Genomic DNA, 20896 nt, shown 5'->3' on the forward strand with positions numbered 1-20896 from the left:
GGGTGCTCCTGGTGCTGGGTGCCCCCGGGCTGGGGGAGATGCAGATTTTTTTTTGGGGGGGGGGGAGAGACACAGCAGGGGCTGAGAGCGCGGTTTGGGCAGGGTGATGGCGTGCACAGCCCTGTGAGGTCCCAGTGTGGGGACACACACGGGGGTGGCAGGCTGGGCACCCTGCAGATGGCTCAGACACCCTGAGGTCGCTGCCCATCACCAGGGCATGGGGACAGCAGGGACAGCCTCGGGTCTGCAGCCAGCCGCTCCTGCAGCCTGCCAGCCGCGCGTCCCACATCCTACGTGGCACAGCCCGTCCCCACGCCGTGCACCCCGTGCGACGTGCTGCCTGCTGCCCCAGGCTGAGCCCGCACCCGGACGGGGCTGCTGCACCCCCGAGCCCCGGGCTGCGGCGCCCTGCTGCCGGGTGCTATACATAGGCCAGCCCTGCCCCGCCGAGGCGCTGAATGGAGCAGGCTCGGCCTTATCAACCCGGCGTGTCATCAGAGGGTATTTTTGGGGACAGCAGCTGCAGGCGTTCGTAACGCTCGGTCCCTGCGTGTTGGCGTTGGGGAAGCGGCAGGAGCAGGGTGCCGGCGCGGGAGCCGCGGGGAAGAGGCGTTGGAGCGAGGTGTGTGTGGGGCAGGGGACGGCGGGGTGACTGGGGAAGGGGGTGGCTGAGCGGGGAGAGGAGCCGCCGAGCCGTCGGGGCTGCCTGTGTCTGTCTGGGGGGGCTGCCAGGGGGTGGTCTGGGGGTCTGGGGGAGGTGGCAGGGATGTGTCCGTGTGGGTGCACCAACTGCGGTGGGGTTTGGGGCAGAAGCCGGCCCCTGGGGACAGGCTCTGTCCTACCTTCACCTTTGGCCCAGCCAGGGAATATTTGGGTTTCTCTGTGCTCCTGCTCTCCCCGAGGGAGGCTCGGAGGCTTCTGCCTGGCTTGGCCGTGGTGCAGACAGAGGCCAAAGTGCATGCTCGCCCCGGGGAGGCACCGAGCACGCTGCCCTGTGCTGGTGGACACGGTTACCTGCAGCGCTGCGGACGGAGGCAGTGCCCCCTGAAAGCAGGACCTGTCCCTCTGGCCATCCCCCGGGGGCTTGAGCGATGGGTTATGTCCAGTCCTGGCCTTGGCCTCCCCCGGAGGGGATCCTGCCCGTGGGACCACCTCCTCCCGGGGAACCCCTACTCCCCTGCCCCGCTGAGCCCGGCGGGGAGCGCCCGGATGCGGCCGGATGCCTGCAGCCCCATGACAGCCCCTTATCAGCACCTGTGCGCTGAGCCAGCCCAGATGCTGCAGGAATGCAGCCCTGCCACCACCCGATACTGCAGGAATGCCCCAGCGGGCGGGGACGGGCCCGTGCTGGGCCAGTCCTTCCTCGGCCGTCCCCGTCCCCAGCACCCTGGGGCCCAGCGAGCGGCTGCCTGTGCCCGTCTGGGCAGGGCCCCCTTTCCGACCCTGCGCTCGGTGGCTTTGCTCCGGGCACGATGCTCCATGCCGGCCCCTCTGCCGCAGCCTGACCCCCTCCCTGCTCTCTGCGCCCCCAGGCTGATGCTGCCCGCTGCCCTCCTGCCTTGAGCCAGCGATGGAGGGGCTGGGGGGAGCCCCCAGGTTCCTGGCCTACCCGCGCGCCTTCACGGTGCAAAGCGGCGCCGACGCCGTCCTGAGGTGCCAGATCACGGGCGAGCCCCGCCCGAGCATCCTCTGGGAGAAGGACAAGACCCCGATCGAGCCCTCGGGCCGCTTCCACGTGGAGGCCGAGGGGAACGTGTACAGCCTGCTGGTGTCCCGGGTCACCCCCCAGGACAGCGGCCTCTACGTCTGCAAGGCCAAGAACAGCGTTGGCGAGACCTACGCCGCGGCCACGCTCAAAGTGGAGGCAGGGGAGTCACAGCAGGAGGAGGAGGGGGAGGAAGGATGCCCGGGCAGCCAGGCACCCACCTTCCTGGTCGGGCCCTCGTCCCTGCGGGTGTGCCGGGGGGAAGACGTGACCTTCTCCTGCCGGGTGTCCGGGCAGCCCTGCCCGCTGCTGGAGTGGGAGAAGGACGGGCACAAGCTCGGCGACCTCTTTGAGAGCAGCCACTTCGCGGTGGGGCAGGCGCCGGAGGACTGGCACTTCCTCAAGCTGTTCGGCGCCCGGCCCCCGGACGCGGGGGTCTACGTGTGCCGGGCACGCAGCGGCTCCCGGGAGGCCCTGGCTGCGGCCGTGCTCCTGGTGGAGCCGCGGGCGATGGATGCGACCCCTGACAGCTCCCCCTCCAACGGCCCCCAGCTGCTGGCCGAGCGGCAGCCGCGGCGGCACCGGCACGCAGGGACGGACACCTGGGCGCCGGTGCCCAACGGGGTGCCGGGGGCCAAGGCGTTCGCCGTGAGCGCGGGGAAGCACGCCAAGTTTCGCTGCTATGTCACCGGCAAGCCCAAGCCGGAGATCATCTGGCAGAAGGACGGCAAGCCCCTGGCGCCGAGCCGCCGGCACCTCATCTACGAGGACCGGGAGGGCTACTTCATCCTGAAGGTGCTGTACTGCAAGCCCCAGGACCAGGGGCTGTACGTCTGCACCGCCTCCAACACGGCCGGGCAGACCCTCAGCGCCGTGCAGCTCCAGGTGAAGGGTAGGTGCACGCCTGGGGATGGGTTTGGGGGGTCAGGGGCTTTTGCCTGGCAGGCATCTGTGCGTGCCGGGGCACCTGGGGTGCACGCAGCACCGTGGGGTCCCTCCCAGGTGGGGCTGTGGGACCATCCCCGCCCCACACCTCCCTTGTGCCCAGCCCTGCCCCGCTCCCCGCACCGTGCTGAGATGCCTGCTGCAGGGTGCCCGCTGCTGCAGCCCCAACAGCTCGCTGCTGAGGTGCCGGTGGTGGCATCCTTTTGCTTCCCCAGTCCATGCTGTGCTTCAGCATGGAGAGGCTTTTCTTCCTGAGGCTCCGGGTTCTCCCCATACCAAATTCCTCCTTCCCAGCTGCTGCGACCCAAAATAGCTGTTGGGAGCAGGGGTCTGCCGTCCGCCACCCCCGCGGCTGCGCTCCTGACGCGGGAGGAATGCGGGGGCCCTGCACACGCGGGTGCTCACCCTCGGCGAGCAGGACGTGGGCGCAGCCTCTGGGGGTGGGCAGGCTGGTGGTGGTGGCGCCTGGTGCCCGAGGAGGCGTGCAGGAGGGTGCTGTGTGCCCTCAGCTCCCATCTCTCCCGGCGGCAGAGCACCGGGTGCGCTTCCAGGTGCAGCTGGAGGACGTGGAGGTGGCGGAGCGGGAGGACGCGGTGCTGGAGTGCCACGTGCCGCTGGAGACCATCCCCACCGCCTGGTTCCTGGAGGACCGGGAGCTGCAGCCCAGCCACAAGTACGTGATGGAGGACCACGGCGTGGTGCGGCGCCTGACCATCCGCGACGCCCGCACCGACGACGACGGCATCTACCTCTGCCAGATGAAGGACAAGGGGCGCAGCATCGCAGAGGTCTCCGTCCGAGGTGACATTTTACAACCACCTCCTCCTCTGTCCCACCCTGCTCCTTGCTTTCCAGCCAGCCCAGCCCGCTCCCCAGCATCCTCACATGTCTCTTCTCCCAGGGGTGATTGTGAAGAGGCTGCCACGGAAGCTGGATGTGATGGAGGGGGAGAACGCGGCGTTCTGCGTGGAGACGCGGGAGGCTGTGGAGGGGATCTGCTGGAGCCACAACGGGCTGCAGCTGCACGAGTCGCCCCGCATCGTGCTGAAGAGCTTCGGCAGGACGCACCTCCTGGTGCTGGTGCACGTCACCCGCGAGGACGCCGGCGTCATCTCCTTCGCCATCGGGGAGTCGCAGACGTCCTCCCAGCTCCGCGTCAAGTGTAAGGGCCTGGCGGCGTGCAGCGGCCCCGCATCCTCCATCCTTCCCATTCACCGGGGGCTGGGTTTTGAGCCGGGCTCCAGTCTCGCTGGCAGGCTGCAGAGCCCCATCACTGGCACTGCGCTGCACTGGAGCACATCCCAGTGAAAGAGCCTGCCTGCCCCCCATCATGCCCCCCAGGCACCCCGCTGGGAGCCGCACTGCAGCCAACGCAGGCCGTGTGTTGCAGGTGTGAAGCGCGACCCCCCCAGCGCGCCGGTGGCGGCCCAGATGAGCACGGAGCAGAGCAACGCGGCCCTGCTGACGTGGTGCCCCGCGCCCGACGTGCACCACCGCCCGCCCAGCACCTACGTCCTGGAGCGCCGGGAGGCGGCGGGCGGCGAGTGGGTGCAGTGCCTCACCACCGAGCTGGCCGGCCGCGTGCAGGTGCTGGGCGACAGCGTGCCCCGCGAGGCCGACTACTGCTTCCGCGTCTGCGCCGTCAACAAGCACGGCCGCAGCGGCCCCGTGGAGTTCCCCGGATCCGTGCATCTCGGTGAGGGCGCAAAGCCCCTCGGGGACCCCTTTGGGGCTGTGGGGTGCCCCGCGTCCCGCAGTGTGGGAGCTGTGAGGGGGTGATGGTGCTGGCAGGCTGCCGGAGCTGAGCTCCCGCTGTGCTGCAGCCCCCGCAGCTCGCCTGGAGAAGGGCTTGCAGGACGTGTGGGTGCGGGACGGCGAGGACGCGCGCTTCTCCCTGGAGCTGTCAGCCTCGGTGCAGGGCGCCTGGTTCCTGAACGGTGCGAGGCTGGCAGAGGAGGAGGGTGGCCGGTACGGCGTGCAGCACTGCAGGACGGAGCACTCGCTGCTGATCCGGGGAGCAAAGCTGGCTGACAGCGGTGCCACGGTCACCTTCGTGGCCGGTGGCGTGCGGGACTCGGCCACGCTGCACGTGCAAGGTGAGCGGGTGCTCGCCCTGGGGTCCTGCAAGCCAAAGAGCAGCAGGTGGGGAGCTGCCCCTAACGTTCTTATCCTCTGCACCGGCTCCCAGCCCCGCCGGCCCACATCGCCCCGGTGCCCGAAGCCCAGCGGCTCCGGGAGCTGCCGTCGGGGCTGCCGGTGCTGCTGGAGTGCGAGGTGTCCCCGGAGGGAGCCCCCGTCCGCTGGCTGAAGGACGGCGAGGCCGTGCCCCCGGACGGCGTTATCGCCATGCAGGCGGAGGGCTGCGTGCGGAGGCTGCTCATCCGCTCGGCCACCCCTGGGGACGCCGGTACCTACACCTGCGACACCGGGGACGACGCCGTGAGCTTCGTGGTGACCGTGACGGGTGAGCTGAGCACCACAGGCACCAGCTTGGGTGTGACTTCATGTGCCCCTGCCCCTCTCCTTATCCCCGGGGGTCCTGGTGGCGGGGCTGGGAGCTGCCACCACGTGGGTGCCCGCGCTGAGCCCCGTGTCCCCGGGCAGAGGCGCCGGTGAGGATTGTCAGCTCCAACGAGGGTTTCCCCCACGCCTACACGGCCGGGCAGCGCGTGGAGCTGTGGTGCCAGCTGTCCCGCGCCGAGGCCCCGGTGTGCTGGTACAAGGACGGGGAGGAGGTGGAGGAGGGTGAGAGCCTGGTGCTGGAGCATGAGGGGACACGGTGCCGGCTGGTGCTGCCCTGCGCCCGGCCGCAGGACGCAGGAGAGTTCGTCTGCGACGCGGGCGGCGACTCCGTCTTCTACACCATCACCGTGGCAGGTGGGTGCCTGGGGACACGTCCCGGGGTGGTGCATGGCCAGAAACAAAGGGGAAAGCTGTCGGTGGCACATCAGAGATGCCCTTGGTGCATGCTCAGCAGCATACCCGTCAGACAGGGGCCTCTGTGGCAGCTTTGGTGCCTAAAACCCCCGGGACTGGCAGCGAACCGGGCGCCTTGCTCGGTCACCCTGCAGCCCTGCGGGCTGGCGCCCAGCATCCCCGCGCTGGGGTGTTTGCTGCTCCGTAAACAAAACCTCCCCCGGGGCTCTAAAAATAGTGGGTAGGAGTACCGGCACCTGGCGTGGGGTGACTCGCAGCTGGAGGCCGAGCTGACGGACAGCGTTAATTGCTGACCTAAAAATTAGCGGTTGCCTGGCTACTGGCGGTCCGGCCGGGCCTGCTGCCTGCACGCGGGGCCGGCACCACGCAGCGGCTCCCCCGGCCGCCGGGCGGTTGTTGGCACGGGTCGTGGCGGCTCAGATGGCAAAAGATAACGAAACCTGAAAAGGAGTGAAAGGCTTCCTGTCGCCGGCCCCAGCACACGCCGTCCCACAGACGCAGGAAGGCCACGGGGGCAGAGGGAAGGCCTGCTGACAGGGCAGGCTGAGTGCAGCCGTAAAAGCTCTCCGCAAGGCAGCGGGTGGCCAAGGGGCAAAGTTAGTGGCCGGGGGTGTGATGGGTGGTAAGAGGCTGGGAGAAACAGCGACGTGGAAGCTGCTGGGAGGGGGAAGAAGGAAGGATTTTAGCGTGATGGAGTCGAAATCACCCACAGAAAGGACAGGCTGTGGCCGGAGTGCTTTGGATGCAGGAGGCATCGTCCGTCCCGCGGCAGTTTGGTGCACGGGGAGTTCAGCTCCTGCAGCGCCAGGGAGGGGAAGCACCAGCTGCGGAGCTTGGCCTTTCAGCCCGGCAGCTTGGCATACCTCAGGCTCAAGGGCCTTAGGGAGCCCGGCTCGGTTAGCCCAGTGCTGGTCACCGGGTACCGGTACCGGTGTCAGCGGGGCGCGAGGGGGTGCCGCAGCCTGGGGCTGTGCCCGCCCTGGCACGGAGGCAGGTTTGGCTGGGGGCCATGGCACTGCTGCTGCAGCACGCTTGGATTCCCCCAGGCATCCCAGCTATCCCCCGGGCTGCTGCAGTGCACGAGCCCAGCTGCCCACAGCCCCGCCATCCCCAGATGCCTCCGGGCTTTCTGGTGGCTGCCAGGTGCCAGGGCTCCCTGGGGCCGTCAGTGGGGCTGGAGCATGGCCCCCTCCTCCTTCACGCAGGGCTTCCTGCAAGTAGAGCCCTCCAGGCAGTGGCCGTGGGTGGCTTTGTACCATGGCTGTGCCTCCTCAGCTTCACAGGTTTTGGTTTGCGGGGCCCATTTCCACCTCCACTTCTCCGTGCTGGAGCTCCTGGCCCGTCTCACTCTGCCTGGCCCCGCCGCGGGCTCGCTGCCCGCTTCCCAAGGGATTAACACCGCCCGCTGCTCTGAAGGGGGCTCTGGGGGCATGGGGAAATAGCAGACCCAAGCAGGAGGTCGGGGCTTTCAGGTTCAATGTCCCCAGCGACGTGATCGCTTTTAGCAGGCCCCTGTGGGCCGGGAGCCGCGGGGCGTTTGATGGGGGCGCGGGGCGGACGCAGGCTCGGCGTGGTGCGGGTCAGCCCCTGCGAGCTGGCCGGCTGCCACCGCTGCCCTGCGGAGCGCGGCCGAGTGCCGGCACCGAGCCCTGACGGGGCCGAAAACCCCTCGGGTGGTGGCAGAGCACGGGGCCGGGGCCGGGGCAGGTCGCTGCGTCGGGGGCCGGCGGGGTGCTTTAGTGCCAGCCGTGCCCCGTGCCACCCGCAGCCGGGCTGAGCACCCGCGGCGTGGTCCTGGCCAAACACAGCCTGCCGCAATGCGGGACGTGGCGCTGGGAGCACCCGCAGCCACACAGGGGCCGCACCCTGACCTCCTGAGGGCTTCTCACCAGGGTGTCCTGGGGGGTGGGCAGGAGGGATGGGGATTGGCACCACGCAGCCAGGCTGCAAGCTGGGGCACCGGAGAGGTGAAAGCAGAGGGAGCCTGGGCAGGGCAGCCCAACGCTTGTGCCATGCAGGACGTGGATCAGGTGGTGGCTTCCAGCTTTAAAACCAGTGAGCAGGAGAAGCCATCGCCCCACGCAGGGCTTTGCATTGCCCCACCGTCAGCTCGGGTCGACCCACCCATGCTGAGCCCCGTGTCCCTGGGCAGAGGCGCCGGTGAGGATTGTCAGCTCCAACGAGGGTTTCCCCCACGCCTACACGGCCGGGCAGCGCGTGGAGCTGTGGTGCCAGCTGTCCCGCGCCGAGGCCCCGGTGTGCTGGTACAAGGACGGGGAGGAGGTGGAGGAGGGCGAGAGCCTGGTGCTGGAGCATGAGGGGACACGGTGCCGGCTGGTGCTGCCCTGCGCCCGGCCGCAGGACGCGGGAGAGTTCGTCTGCGACGCGGGCGGCGACTCCGTCTTCTACACCATCACCGTGGCAGGTGGGTGCGTGGCACAGCGGCAGCCCCCCGCCCCTTCTCCTCCTGTCCTCGCCTCCCCCTTGCTGCCTGCGCTGGCTCCCGGCTGCCCCACTGCGGGATGCAGCAGCTGCAGCTCCTCGGCAGGGCCGGCTGCTCCATCTCCTGCCGGGGCAGCCCAAGCCCCCCGCAGCCCACCCTGTGTGTGGGCCAGGCAACGGGGACACAGCCCCAGCCCCAGTTCTCTCGGTTCCCCCAGCCCCGCCGGCCCGCATCGCCCCGGTGCCCGAAGCCCAGCGGCTCCAGGAGGTGCCGTCAGGGCTGCCGGTGCTGCTGGAGTGCAAGGTGTCCCCGGAGGGAGCCCCCGTCCGCTGGCTGAAGGACGGCGAGGCCGTGGAGCCCTCCGAGACCCTGGCCATCCAGTCGGAGGGATGCTTGCGGAGGTTGCACGTCCCCGCAGCCGCACTGTCGGACTCAGGGACGTACACCTGCGATGCCGGGGACGCCGCCGCCAGCTTCAGGGTGACTGTGATCGGTGAGCTGCCAGGGGTGACATCCCTGTGTGGGGCTCACGCAGCGCCCTGTCACCGCGCTGAGCCCCGTGTCCCCGGGCAGAGGCGCCGGTGAGGATTGTCAGCTCCAACGAGGGTTTCCCCCACGCCTACACGGCCGGGCAGCGCGTGGAGCTGTGGTGCCAGCTGTCCCGCGCCGAGGCCCCGGTGTGCTGGTACAAGGACGGGGAGGAGGTGGAGGAGGGCGAGAGCCTGGTGCTGGAGCGCGAGGGGACACGGTGCCGGCTGGTGCTGCCCTGTGCCCGGCCGCAGGACGCGGGAGAGTTCGTCTGCGCTGCTGGGGACACTTCTGTCTCCTACCACATCATGGTGGCAGGTGGGTGGCACAGCTGGGATGCCACAGGGGAAGGGAAGCTGGGCTGCGACGTGTGCCCTTTGGTCCTTTGCTCCTGGCCTCCAGCAGCTCTGCCCCCGTGTGCTGGGGTGAGAGGCTGTGACCGGCACCTGCACACCCTGGGGATGGGGACGCAGGTGGGGGTAAGCAGCGGGAGGAGCGGCGTGGCGAGCAGCTCTCACCCTTCCCCCGTGCCCCGCCAGAGCCACGAGTCAGGATCCTGCACCCCGCGCAGCGCTCGCTGGAGCTGCCGGTGCTGGCGCCGGGGCGCGTGGAGCTGCGCTGCGAGCTGTCCGTGCCCGCCGCCCCCGTGCGCTGGTTCAAGGACGGGCTGGAGGTGGACGAGTCCGACAACCTGCGGCTGCTGGCGGAGGGCGCCTGGCGCTGCCTCCTCATCCCCAGGAGCAGCGCGGAGGACACGGGCGAGTACATCTGCGAGAGTAAGGACGAGGCCGTCTCCTTCGACGTCAAGGTGTCAGGTTAGCGGGGGGCAGGGAGCCTTCCCCAGCCCGGGTGAGGGTCACCGGCTCCTGCCTGGAGCTGTGGGTACCGCTGTCCTTGCAGAGCCCCCGGTGATGATCCTGCAGCCGCGGAGACCTCCCCCGGTTGTGAAGGCATCCCCGGGGGACACGGTGACGCTGGCCTGCGAGCTGTCCCGCGCGGACGCGCCCGTGCGCTGGGCCAAGGAGGGCGTCAGGCTGGAGGCTGGGGGCAGCCTGGTGCTGGAGGAGGAGGGCGCCCACCGGCGCCTGCTCATCCCCGCTGCTCGAGCCGAGCACTCTGGAAAATACGTCTGCGATGCTGGCGATGACACGGTGACCTTCACTGTCCAAGTGTCTGGTGAGCGAGGGGCCGGGCTGCTGGGTGCTGGGCGCGTGGACATGGGGCGCTGTTGATGGATGGACTGGGGGGGGGCTGTGGTCAAAGCCGGTGGTGGGGCAGTGGGTGTCCTCCGTGCAGCACCCCCCCCCCCCCCATGGGCAGCCCCCTGGCACGGCTCCCCACGGGCCAGGCCTCGCACGAGGGGCTCCCGGCCGTGGCTAATGGTAGCTGTGGTGCTGAGCGGTGCCGCAGACCCCCCCGTCAGGATTCTGGAGAGGGACACGCTGCTGACCCGCCGGCGCTGCCGGGCCATGGAGGACCTGGTGCTGGAGGTGCTCCTCTCGCACGCCCACGGGGAGGTGAAGTGGTACAAGGACGGGGAGAAGCTGCAGGACACGGGGCACGTGCGGCTGGAGGAGGACGGGGCGCGCCGCTCGCTCGTCGTCCTGGGTGCCACGGGCGGGGATGCAGGGGAGTACCTCTGCGACACCCGAGACGACAGCATCATCTTCTGCGTCTCCGTGGAAGGTAAGGGGGAGCTCCCTCGTGGGACGGCACCCCCCAAGGGTGCGATAGATCTTCCCGGGGGTGCACGTGGTGCTGACAGAGGCTGAATGCTCAGGACGGGGCGCAGGGAGCCTTCCTCTCCCCCCACCCCACAACGTCACCCTGCAGCCGGAGCCACCAGCTGCGGCTCCCCGTGTCACACCGTGTCTCTCTCCAGCCCCGGAGCCGCCGGTGACCATCGTGGGGAACACGGGCACCACGGAGCACCGCTGCCTGGTGGCCGGGGAGGACCTGGTGCTGGCCTGCGAGCTGTCCCGGCCCGACGGCGCCGTGCGCTGGCTGCGGGATGGCCGGGAGGTGCAGCTGGGGGAGCGGGTGCAGGCGGCGTCCCGCGGGGTGCTGCGGGAGCTCACGGTGCGGGCGGCACAGCCCGGGGACTCGGGGTGCTACGTCTGCGACGCTGCCAGCGACCGCATGGTGACGAGCGTGGAGGTGGCAGGTGAGAGGGCGGGCGTCCCTCGCTCCCCTGGTGCCACAGCCCCACGTGGCACCACGTCCTCCTCTCCTGCATGTCCTGAGGTTAACTCCGTGCTGGAGAGGGGAGGGGACACCTCGGTGACCTGCTGGTGGCAGGGGACAGGGTAGCAGCACCGGGGGGACGGGGGGAGCCCTGTCCCCAAGTCCTGCTGGAGCTGTCGGCGAGGAAGGGGCATGTCAGGGCCGTCAGACGCACACCTCCTGCCTCCCCAGGCAGGGGCTGGTTAAATTTATCCTTGGCCGGCTCCCAGGCGCCTCTCCTCCTGCTCTGGCTGCCAAGGGCTGAGCTCAGCCCCAGACTTTATCAGCTGGGGGTGGCGGGCCGTGCGGGGTGGGAGGGGGGTGGCGCAGGCAGGTATCCCCGATCCCAGCAAGGCGCTTGGGCTGGGGAGGGGGGTGGAAATTAATGGCCCCAGCCCAGCTGCTGGGCTGCTTGTTCGGGGGGGGGGGGGGAAGCAGGAGCGGGCTCTGTCAGCATTCCTGCCTGGGGGCCCGTCCTCGGGGGGACCTTAGCTGCCAGACGTGGCCAGCCTGCCCCATGGACACCCCCAGCCAGCCCCGCTGTGACCCACAGTGACTCAGGCATCCCGCAGCTGGTCGCACTGTCCCCCCACTGCCCCTGCTCTGCGGCGACGTGCTGCGGCACGGCAGCAGTCCCACCATCGGCAGTGCCGCCCTGTCCCTGCGGTCACCCCTGACCCGTGCCATGTCCCCCGCGCACCCCAGCACAGCCCGTGCGCATCGTGAACAAGGAGGAGGCGCAGAGCCCGCTGGAGGTGCTGGAGGGGGACAGCGTCACGCTGGTGGCCCGGCTGTCCCCGGAGACGGCGGCGGCGCAGTGGCAGAAGGACGGGCAGACGCTGCGCTCGGGCGGGCGGCTGCTGGTGTGCAGCGAGGGCCCCGCGCGCAGCCTCACCATCAAGCAAGCGGAGCTGGGCGACGCTGGCGTCTTCCTCTGCGATGCCGGCGATGACGAGGTGAACTTCACGCTGCACGTCAAGGGTAAGCCTGCCGAGATGTCCCCCGTGGGATGTCCCCCCTGCCCCGACCCCAGGCTGAGCCCCCGCTCCCCATCACAGAGGCGCCCGTGCTGTTCGTGAACAAGCAGGAGGAGCGGGAGAAGCTGCTGGTGCTGGAGGGTGGCAGCGCCGTGCTCTCCGCCGTGGTGTCCAAGGAGCGAGCCGATGTCACCTGGCTGGGTCCCCAGCAGCACGTGGTGGCCGGCGAGCGCTGCCAGCTGCGGCAGGACGGCCGCGTGCACAGCCTGGTCCTCTGCAACGTGGCCAAGGAGGACGCCGGCGTCTACACCTGCCTGTCCCCCCACGACCAGATGCAGTTCGACGTCAGCGTCCGGGGTGAGCATCGGTGTGGGGGACACGCCGCGGCGCTCGGGGGGGGACCCTCCTGCTGATGCTCGGGGCTCGGCTGTGCAGAGCTGCAGGTGAAGTTCCTGCGCGGCCTCTCGGACGTGCGCGCGCGGCAGGGCGAGACGGTGGTGCTGTGGTGCGAGCTGTGCAAGGCCAGGGGCGACGTGGTGTGGCTGAAGGACGGGCGGCCGCTGGAGCCCGGCGCCCGCCGGGAGGTCAGGGTGCAGGGGCGAGAGCGCTCGCTGGTGCTGAGCCGCGTGGGGCCTGAGGATGCCGGCGAGTACTGCTGCGAGTCCAACGACGACAGGACGCTGGCCACGCTGACGGTGCAGGGTGAGCAGCAGCCCCTGCGCTGGGGGCCCCCAAAATTCCAACATCCACCCCGTGCCGGGGGGCACTCGCCCTGACGCCCCCGCTGCAGTGCCCAGGGTGGTGGAGATCATCGCGGAGCTGCACAGCCTGACGGTGCTGGAGGGGGACGACGCCACCTTCAAGTGCATGGTGTCCCCCGAGGACGTGGCCGTGGCGTGGCAGCTGAACGGGCAGCCCGTGGTCCCCGGCGAGCGGCTGCTGGTGGCCAGGAGCGGGCTGTGCCACAGCCTCACCGTCCGGCGGTGCCAGCCGGCCGACGCGGCCACCGTGACGGCCAACGCCGAGGGGCTGCTGAGCACGGCCCGGCTGAGCGTGCAAGGTGGGTGTGAAGGGGACGAAGGGCCGGACCCGCACGGGCAGCCACATGCTGACCCCACGCCCGCACCTTGGCCCTGCAGAGGCGCAGGTGCTGTTCGTGCGGAAGCTGCGGGACGTGGTGGCGGAGGAGGAGCAGGACGCGTGCCTGGAGGTGGAGGTGAGCCACGAGGCGGCCGAGGTGCAGTGGCTGAAGCAGGGCGTCCTCCTCCAGCCCAGCGGCAAGCACCAGCTGCAGGAGTCGGGGCGCCGGCGCACCCTCACCATCCGCAGCGTCAGCCCCTCCGACCGCGGCACCTACCGCTGCGAGAGCCTGCACGACCGCACGCAGGCCAGGCTCAGCGTGGAGCGTGAGTGCCGCCCGGCCCCGTGGTGGGGACGGGGGTGGGGGCACCTCCTGCCGCAGGGATGCTGCAGGGAAGGGCCGTGCTCAAACAGGGAGGTGGGCAGCGGGGCTGGGGATGGGCAGAGGGAAGGCAGCTGGATGTGGGGCTTGCTCCAGCAAGGACTGGGGGGAGGTGGTGGCTCGGGGGCATGGGCGAGCACCGCTCATCAACGTGGTCATCAATCGCAGCCCAGAAGGTGTCGATCCGGAGGCCGCTGGCAGACGTGGAGACCTTCGAGAAGGAGACAGCCACCTTCCTCCTGGAGCTGTCCCACGCCGGCGTGCCCGGGGTGTGGGCACGGGGCGGCGTGCGGGTGAAGCCCAGCGGCACGTGCCGGATCAGCGCCACGGGCTGCACGCACAGCCTGACGCTGGAGGGGCTCACGCTGCAGGACTCGGGCACCATCACCTTCACCACCGACACCCTGCGCAGCAGCGCCCGCCTGCTCGTGCGGGGTACGGCACTGGGGGCACGGGCACCCAGCACTGCTTGTCGTCCAGCCGGGGAGGTGGCAGGGCTGAGCAGGGCCACTCCGGGCAGGCGCTGGCACGTGGGGAGCTTGCCCATAGCGGTGCCTGGAAGCCCTGCGATGAGATCCCCCAGGCACTGCTCCCCATCCCTGCAGCCCCGAGCCAAAGCCTTTCTCCCCTGAAGCCCCCCACCCTGTGTCCTCTCCCCTCAGAGCCTCCCATCACCATGCTGAAGCTCCCGCGGGATCTGGGGGTCCCAGAGTCGGGGGTCGCCACCTTCGAGTGTGAACTCTCCCGCCCCACCGCCGAGGTGAAGTGGCTCAAGGTGAGGCCTCACCACCACCCCACCCAGGCTGACAGCAACACCCTCATCCCCCAGCCGGGGCTGCAGGCAGAGCAGGGGGGACACGCAGCCCCCCCAGCACCCCCTGACCCCGCTGCCCGCACAGGACGGGAGGGAGCTGCGGCCGGGGCCCCACTGCCGCATCTACTCGGTGGGTCGGCGCCGCCTCCTGCAGCTCGGCCGCTGCGAGCTGCCCGACGCCGGGGTCTACACCTGTGATGCAGGCGACTGCCAGGCCTCCGCCATGCTGCACGTCCACGGTACGGCCCCGACACCGTCCCCCCGCGGGGGTGCCGGCGCCTGCCCGGTCCCAGCCCTGCCCCTGTCCCGCAGAGCACCGTGTCCACGTGCTGCAGGAGCTGCAGGACGCCCGCGTGCGGGAGGGTGACAACGCCGTCTTCACGTGCGAGGTGTCCCACGGGGACGTGGCGGGCGAGTGGTTCCGCGGCGGGGAGAAGATCAAGGTGTCCAGCACGGTGAAGATACGGCAAGAAGGTGCCGCATGCGTCCCGCACCGGGCAGCCCGCGTGCCCCGCTTCGGGGCTGGGAAAGGGAGAACTCCTTTAGGGCCGGGCAGGGTCCCGGCCTCCCCTTACTGGGGTGCCCGTCTCCACGCCCCGCAGGGACCCGGCACTTCTTGCTGCTCTGCGCCGTGCGCCCCGAGGACGCGGGACGCATCCGTTTTGCGGCCAGGACGGCCGCCTCCGAGGCCAGCCTGCAGGTGGAAGGTAGCGTGCGCGCGGGGCGGCCGGGCTCTGGCGCCGTGACGGGGACACGGTCGGCCCGTGGGGTCCCGATGCTGATGCCCCTGCCCCGCACGCCAGCGCTGCCCATCAGGATCGTGAAGCCGCTGCGGGACAAGACGGTGCTGGCGCGGCACAAGGCGACGCTGGAGTGCACGGTGTCGCACGCCCGCGGCCGCGTGCGCTGGCTGCGTGGGGACACCGAGATCTTCGCCGGGGACAAGTACGAGATCTGCAACCTGGACTGCTACCGCACGCTCATCATCCACCGCGTGGGCCCCGAGGATGAGGACTCGTACACCTGCGACGCCTTCGATGACCGCTCCACCGCGCGGCTCCTCGTGGAGGGTGAGCGGGGAGGGGACCCCACGGGGACGGGGTCACGCTGGGAGCCCCCAGCAGTGGCCTCAGTGCGCCCAGCCCTGGCACCCTGCCCTCACCCACCGTTGCTCGGAGGGGCTGGTGCCCGGGGTGGAGCCTTGTTGGGACGCCCCGTGCGTGCCCCCTGCCCCCAAGGATGCTGAGCTGCTCTGTCCCCGCAGGGAGCTAGGCGCCGGGACGCAGCACTGGGGGCTGCGTGCAGATGGACGGACAGACGGCCGTGCTGGGAGACGGGGTCGCCTTTCCCCCGGGACGCACAGACAGACACAGGGAGACCATCTCCGTCCTGCTCCGGCCTCACGGCTCTGCATTAAACAGCCTTTTTTTTTTTCTGACGTGGCTCCTTCCTCCCCAGCGCTGGGTCCCAGCCCAGCACGGCAGGGCAGCGGGTCCCCACGGGGCACAGACCTTGGGGTCCCGCTCCCCACTGCCCCCGGCGCAGCCCCCACCTCGGCACGCCGGCTCCGAAAGGCTCTTTACTGTGCGGCCGTGGCCTCAGCAGCGTTTGGCACATTTACAAAAGAGGCTGGGAAGGGGGAGGGCGGCGCGGCGCTGCGGACACGGCGTGGCAGAAACATGCAGTTCCTGGGGCAGCGGCCGGGGATGAGACAGCACCCCGGGGGGGGACCCCGGTCTGGTCCCAGCGCCGTCCCACCTGCCCGGCTGCGGGGAAGTCCTGGCTCGCTCCGTAATAAATTAATACAAATCACAGCAAGAGAAGTATGTACAAGGCGGGAGCCTCTGTCCGCAGCAGCGCTCTGGGCAGGGGCTCCTGCCCTGCCCCGCAGAGGTGCTGCCCCCCAGGCCCCCCCAGCTGCTACAAAATCCAGTCGCCAGCAGCACCGCCACGGCCTCTGGTGCTGCGGGGGTCCCTGAGGCAGCCCGGCCTCACCCAAAAGCTGGATCCCTCGTCCTGTCTCCTGTCAAAACCTTTGAGGGAGATGTACGCGGTGCCCTGCCAGTGCAGCTCGTGCCGGATGGGTGCCGCCTGCTCCCCGGTGCCTCCACCCCACGGCACCATCCCCACGGGGACCGCGGGGCCCGGGCAGCCGCTGCCCCAGGACTGCCCCTGCCCAGCCCAGGAAAAGCGAGGTGGGGCAGGCAAAGCTGCTCGGGGGGCAAGGAGGGTGCCTAGGGCACGGGGTCCCCTAAGGAGGCAGGATTTGGGGGGGGCTGCTCTTGGGGCTGGGGTGGGACGGGGCACACATGCTCGGGGGTCACTCGGGGCAAGGGCTCGGAGAGGTGCTCTCTGAGACAGAGAAGGGGCACAGGCACTTGGGGAGTTGCTGTGGGGGCACGACGGGGAGGGAACAGGCACGGGGAGCTGCTCTGGGGGATGGGGGGCTCGAGGATGGGGAGGGAGGTGTGGGGATGCAGGACGAGCCTGGGCCATGGAGAAGGGCGCAGCAGAGCCGCTCACACCATGCTCCACGAGTCCACGGGTGCTCGTGTCCCCAGTCCTTGGGCTCAGTCCCTGCCCAGGGGTGTCCCCAGCACCGCCGGACCCACGGGCATCCTGGGCTTGCCTAGCCAAGTCCCACGCTGCCCCATGGAGGGTCTCCTTCCGCAGCCTCCACAACCCTGGGGCCGCACATGGCCACCCGAGGCCGAGGGAGCAGCCCCGCGTGTCCCAGGGGTCTGCGGGAGCAGGCTGGGGTGCTGGTGTCGCTCGAGGTCACCGGGTTGGCTTATACCCGCACAGCGGGGCCGGAGCCCGTGGTGAGGGGCACGGTGGAGCTGCAGTCATAGTCCAGGTCCACCACGGCGTGGGAGCTGGCCATCAGGCTGTTGAGGGACGGGCCCGTCTGCCGCTCCCGGAAACTCTGGATGTAACTCTGCTTGAGAGAGGGGGCAGAAAGTCAGGGGGCTCCGCGCCTGGCCCGCTCCATCCCGTGCCATCCCAGCCCACCCCGAGCTCTGCCAGCCCCCATACCCAGCGTCCCCAGCCAAGCACACGCTCCTGGCCCTCGGGGATGCCCGGTGGCTCGGACACCAGCTGGCACCCGGGCACGTGTCCCCCTGTGCCCCAGCCCGCCCGCCTGGCAAGGAAGGGGCGGCCGAGGCCCGGGGAGATCTCTACTCTGGGCGTGGGACTCACTGGGGAGAGCACGTCCCCATCGAAGCGGCGCACGGGGTTGGGCTTGCGGCGGTAGGCGGGCTCGGGCGGGTGGGCCTTGTGCTGGTGGGGCGGCGGGTGGTGGGGCCGCCGCTTCTTCTTCTTCTCCTTTCGGTCCTCCCGCTGCTTGATGCGCATCAGCTGCACGCGGCGCTGCTGCCGGCTGATGATGACTGCGGGGCAAGGGGGGCGGTCAGCGCCGGGCAGTGCCGCGGCCGCTCCCCAAAAACGCCGCTTCCACCCCCTCCCCGTCCCCGTTTGTATCCCCCCCCCGGCCCCTGCACACCTTCAGTGTGGGAGTAGCCCTCGGCCGTGACCTTCCACTGGACCAGGACGCCCAGCGTGGTGAGCAGCGGCCAGACGCCCAGGATGACCCAGCTGTACCAGCACACGGGGCGGGCGGGGGCCACCTTGATGCGCTCGTAGATGTACTGCACCAGGAGGAAGAGCTCGATGAAGTAGTCGACGGTGACGGTCATGATGGCGCTGCCGAAGACGGCGGTGGAGAGGGTGGTGAAGAAGCGCTGCCACTGCAGGGTGAGCACGGCGAAGAGCATCCCCACGCCCAGCAGCAGCGCGATGGGGATCCACACCGTGGGCGGGTGGTAGAACTGCTCCATCACCACCAGCGTGGCCACCGCCAGCAGCAGCCCCAGCAGCAGCCCCACCATGAAGAGGCCGACGCTGCGCACCAGCATGGTGACCAGCCCGCACAGCACCCCGATGCCCAGCCCGATGCCCACCGAAGCCTCCACGCTCAGCTGCGTGTCCAGCACCCGCTCCTTGTAGCACAGCATGAAGATGATGATGGAGCCGAACATCAGCCCCGTCAGGAACATGACGGCCTTGAAGCAGCGGTACCCTGCGGAGAGACCGCCGCCGTCAGCGGGGGCACGGCCGGCCCCGTGCCCCACCACCTCCACGGGGACCGCGAGGGCAAATACCGCCTGTCCGCCCCTCGCCCCTCTCCCTGCTCGCCCCCGGCTCACCGAAGAAGCAGTAGATGATGCCGAAGAGGCAGCACATGGCACACACCACCGAGGGCACCACCTGGTAGCGGCGCTCGATCTCCTGCTGGCAGCTGTGCGCCCACTCCTGGCCCGCGTCGTGCGGCGGCAGCAGCTTGAAGCGCAGCGTCTGCACCGTTGCAGTCATGGCTCTGGGAACTCTTGGGGACGGCGTCAAAATCTCCGCTCCTGCCCCATCGCTTGCGGGCAAAGCTGCGCCCCAGTGCCAGCTCCAGCTGCAGAGAGAGGGGGAGAAAGGGGATGCGGGCACCGCCGGCAAGCGCTGGCCGGCGATGGGCACCCGCCCGTGGAAGAACACCCCAGCCCACTGCTGCGGGGCCGGGCAGAAAGGGAGCTGGGAGCGGCAGTGGGGCCGTGCTGCTGTCCTGGCGCCGAGCGGGAGCTGGCCATCGCCCAGGAAGGTGGCTGCAGGGATGCTGCGTCCCCGGGAGGCCGTGCCCGTCCCCGGGGAGCTTCGCGCCTCGGACGCTGCGCCTCGTAATTTGCCTGCAGCTTCCATTTCCTGCCCCCGGCCCTCGCGTGTCCTTTCCCTGCTAGATTGGAGCGACTTTTACTACCTGGTATTTTCTGCCTGTGAAGTAATTATGCTCAGTAATTAAGTCACCCCTCAATCTTCTATTTTTATAGGCCAAACAGATTGAGCTCTTAACGCTTGTACTCCAAGGCATTTTCACCAATCCTCTAATCATAGTTCTGGCTATTTTTCATCCCCGCTCCAGCTCCTAGCGCCCTCAGGGAACAGCAGGTCCCCGCACCAGACCCAGCCCTCCCACGCCGACCTGCGGGGGCCGGTGGGGAGCTGCTGCCCCTTCCCCAAGGCCCCACGCACCGCTCCCACATAGCCCGGGGGCTTCCCCCAGCACGGGCACGCCACGGCCACGCTGCCCAGGGCCGTGCCAGGACGCCGAGCAGGAGGACCCTGGGTCCCCTGCGGTGCCTCCGCAGACGGAGGGGTCATAATCCCTCGCAAAGGCTGATCCAGCTCCAGCCTAAACCCAATTAAGCCTGCTGTCTGCCCGCTCCCACCTGGAGGCCGCTCCAGCATCTCTTTGTTCCCCTGGCGCCTTTCCAGGCTCGGTTTGTTTGGGATCGGTTTAATGTCACCGCTTGTCCCCGCGCCAGCTCCGGCCTTCCGAGTGCCACGTTACAGCAGCCAGCTCGGGGCCGGCCACAAAAGCAAACGCCCCACCGAGTTACCGGGAGGGGACCGGGCAGAGGGCGCAGGCTGCAATTACGCCACGTTTCGCCCCCTGCCCTGAACACGGGCAGCTCATGACGAGGCGAGGACGTCCTCCCACGCAGGACCCGCAGTGACTTCAATGCCTCTCGGTCTTTGCGGGGCCAGCACGGGCTCAGGCTCTCCACCAGCAGCCCCAGCTGCCAGTGCTGCCCCAGCCTCGTGCCCTGCACTGCGCCGGGCTTTAATCCCCCCGGTGCCTCGCTTTGCTCCTCTCTGTGCCCGTTGCCTCCTCCCCAGGGCAGCAACCGGGGGCATTTCCTTGCTGCCCTCTCGCCCCATCCTCGCGCCCCGCCTGCCGCCAGCCCCGTTATTTGGGGATAACCCACGGGCAGCCCGGGCCAGGCCGGGCAAACCCGCCGGGAGCAGGCTGCGAGGGAGGGCTGAGCGCGGCGCCTAATCCCGGGGGGATCAGGGGGGCTGCCTAAGCCCCTCAGTCCGTCCCCGGCGAGGACGCTAAGCGGGATTGGACTTTAACCGCTGAGCCCGGGCGCGACGACCGACGGGGTGCGAGCAAGGTTCCCCTGACGGCCGGGCCGAGCAGCAGGAGGGCAGGCAGCCCTGTGCCCCCCGACCCGCGCGTGGCCGGAGCACGCTGCCCGTGGCGGGGACGGGTCTCCCGGGGGTCGGGGCGCGGGCAGCGTTGCAGGCAGCGTTGCAGCGGCTGCGGGCGCCCATTGGCGCGGGCAGTGTTGCTAGGGGAGCCCAGCGCCTGCTCATTGGCGCCGGCAATGCTCGCCCACCTGCTGCCGCCCTCCCCGGCTCCCCGCCGCTGCCCCGGTCCCGGTGCTGCTGCCCCCGGCCCGACAAGGCGGTGACCCCGCCGTGCAGCCCCCAGCGCCCCGCAGCCCCCGGCCCCTTGCTAAGGGCCCGGTGCCCGGGCACCGTGCGGTGCCCCTTGCTGTGCCACGCGGGCACTGCCCCCCGCCCTACTGGGGTCCCATCCAGCCCCAACACCCACGCGTGGAACCGCCACGGGTGGGCACCCCAAAAGTGCCCCCAGCCCATTCCGGCCCAGCAAAGGGCTCCGGCTGCTGCGAGCACCGCCGGCGGGGGGCTGCCCTCCAGCCCCGGTCCCGCGGGTCCCCACGCGGGGCCACGCGGGGCAGTGCCCACGGGGGGGGCAGCATTACGGCGGCGCCTCGCACAAAGCCGCTAACGAGCCAAGCCTATTAGCGGGCCGCCGGGAGGAAGATGGGGGGGGGCTGAGCTCCGCGTCCCCGGCGCCGCCCGCTCCGCGTCCCCACGGGCCCGTCCCCACGCGGGACAGCCGCCGCCCCCCGCCCGCTGCCGGTCCCGGGCCCCGATCCCCGGCCGGGCCCCCCGGCCCCCCGGCGGGCTGGGCGCGGCGTTGCTCCGCGACGGCCGCAAGGGCTGC

At 70.2% G+C, this 20896-nt stretch overlaps 2 protein-coding genes across 7 annotated transcripts; one reads left to right on the forward strand and one right to left on the reverse strand.

Moving 5' to 3' along the window:
- Positions 1–503: 503 nt before the first annotated feature.
- On the forward strand, positions 504–15468 carry OBSL1 (obscurin like cytoskeletal adaptor 1). 6 transcript variants are annotated; one of them, XM_035331175.1, is made up of 27 exons: positions 504–622; positions 1533–2597; positions 3182–3451; positions 3552–3812; positions 4041–4346; positions 4474–4746; positions 4839–5114; positions 5255–5527; positions 7740–8012; positions 8248–8523; positions 8604–8876; positions 9098–9373; positions 9459–9734; positions 9969–10244; positions 10441–10722; positions 11487–11762; positions 11840–12115; positions 12194–12460; positions 12549–12818; positions 12898–13164; positions 13389–13655; positions 13883–13995; positions 14120–14273; positions 14347–14508; positions 14637–14741; positions 14838–15104; positions 15299–15468. In XM_035331175.1, the coding sequence occupies exons 2-27, from the start codon at positions 1571–1573 to the stop codon at positions 15304–15306; spliced, it is 7050 nt and encodes a 2349-aa protein (XP_035187066.1). In that variant the 5' UTR covers positions 504–622; positions 1533–1570; the 3' UTR covers positions 15307–15468. The 6 variants fall into 6 exon arrangements, with proteins under 6 accessions (XP_035187066.1, XP_035187067.1, XP_035187068.1 ...); XM_035331176.1 differs by having other exon boundaries at positions 8248–8486; positions 8840–8876; XM_035331177.1 differs by lacking the exon at positions 8248–8523.
- Positions 15469–15600: 132 nt separating this feature from the next.
- TMEM198 (transmembrane protein 198) lies at positions 15601–20006 on the reverse strand. The gene is made up of 5 exons (XM_035331211.1): positions 19308–20006; positions 18243–18496; positions 17540–18115; positions 17236–17426; positions 15601–16972 (listed from the first exon to the last, which is right to left on the reverse strand). The coding sequence occupies exons 2-5, from the start codon at positions 18406–18408 to the stop codon at positions 16826–16828; spliced, it is 1080 nt and encodes a 359-aa protein (XP_035187102.1). The 5' UTR covers positions 18409–18496; positions 19308–20006; the 3' UTR covers positions 15601–16825.
- Positions 20007–20896: the final 890 nt, after the last annotated feature.

Source organism: Oxyura jamaicensis, chromosome 7, assembly GCF_011077185.1.
Source record: "Oxyura jamaicensis isolate SHBP4307 breed ruddy duck chromosome 7, BPBGC_Ojam_1.0, whole genome shotgun sequence".
NCBI classification, from domain to species: domain Eukaryota; kingdom Metazoa; phylum Chordata; class Aves; order Anseriformes; family Anatidae; genus Oxyura; species Oxyura jamaicensis.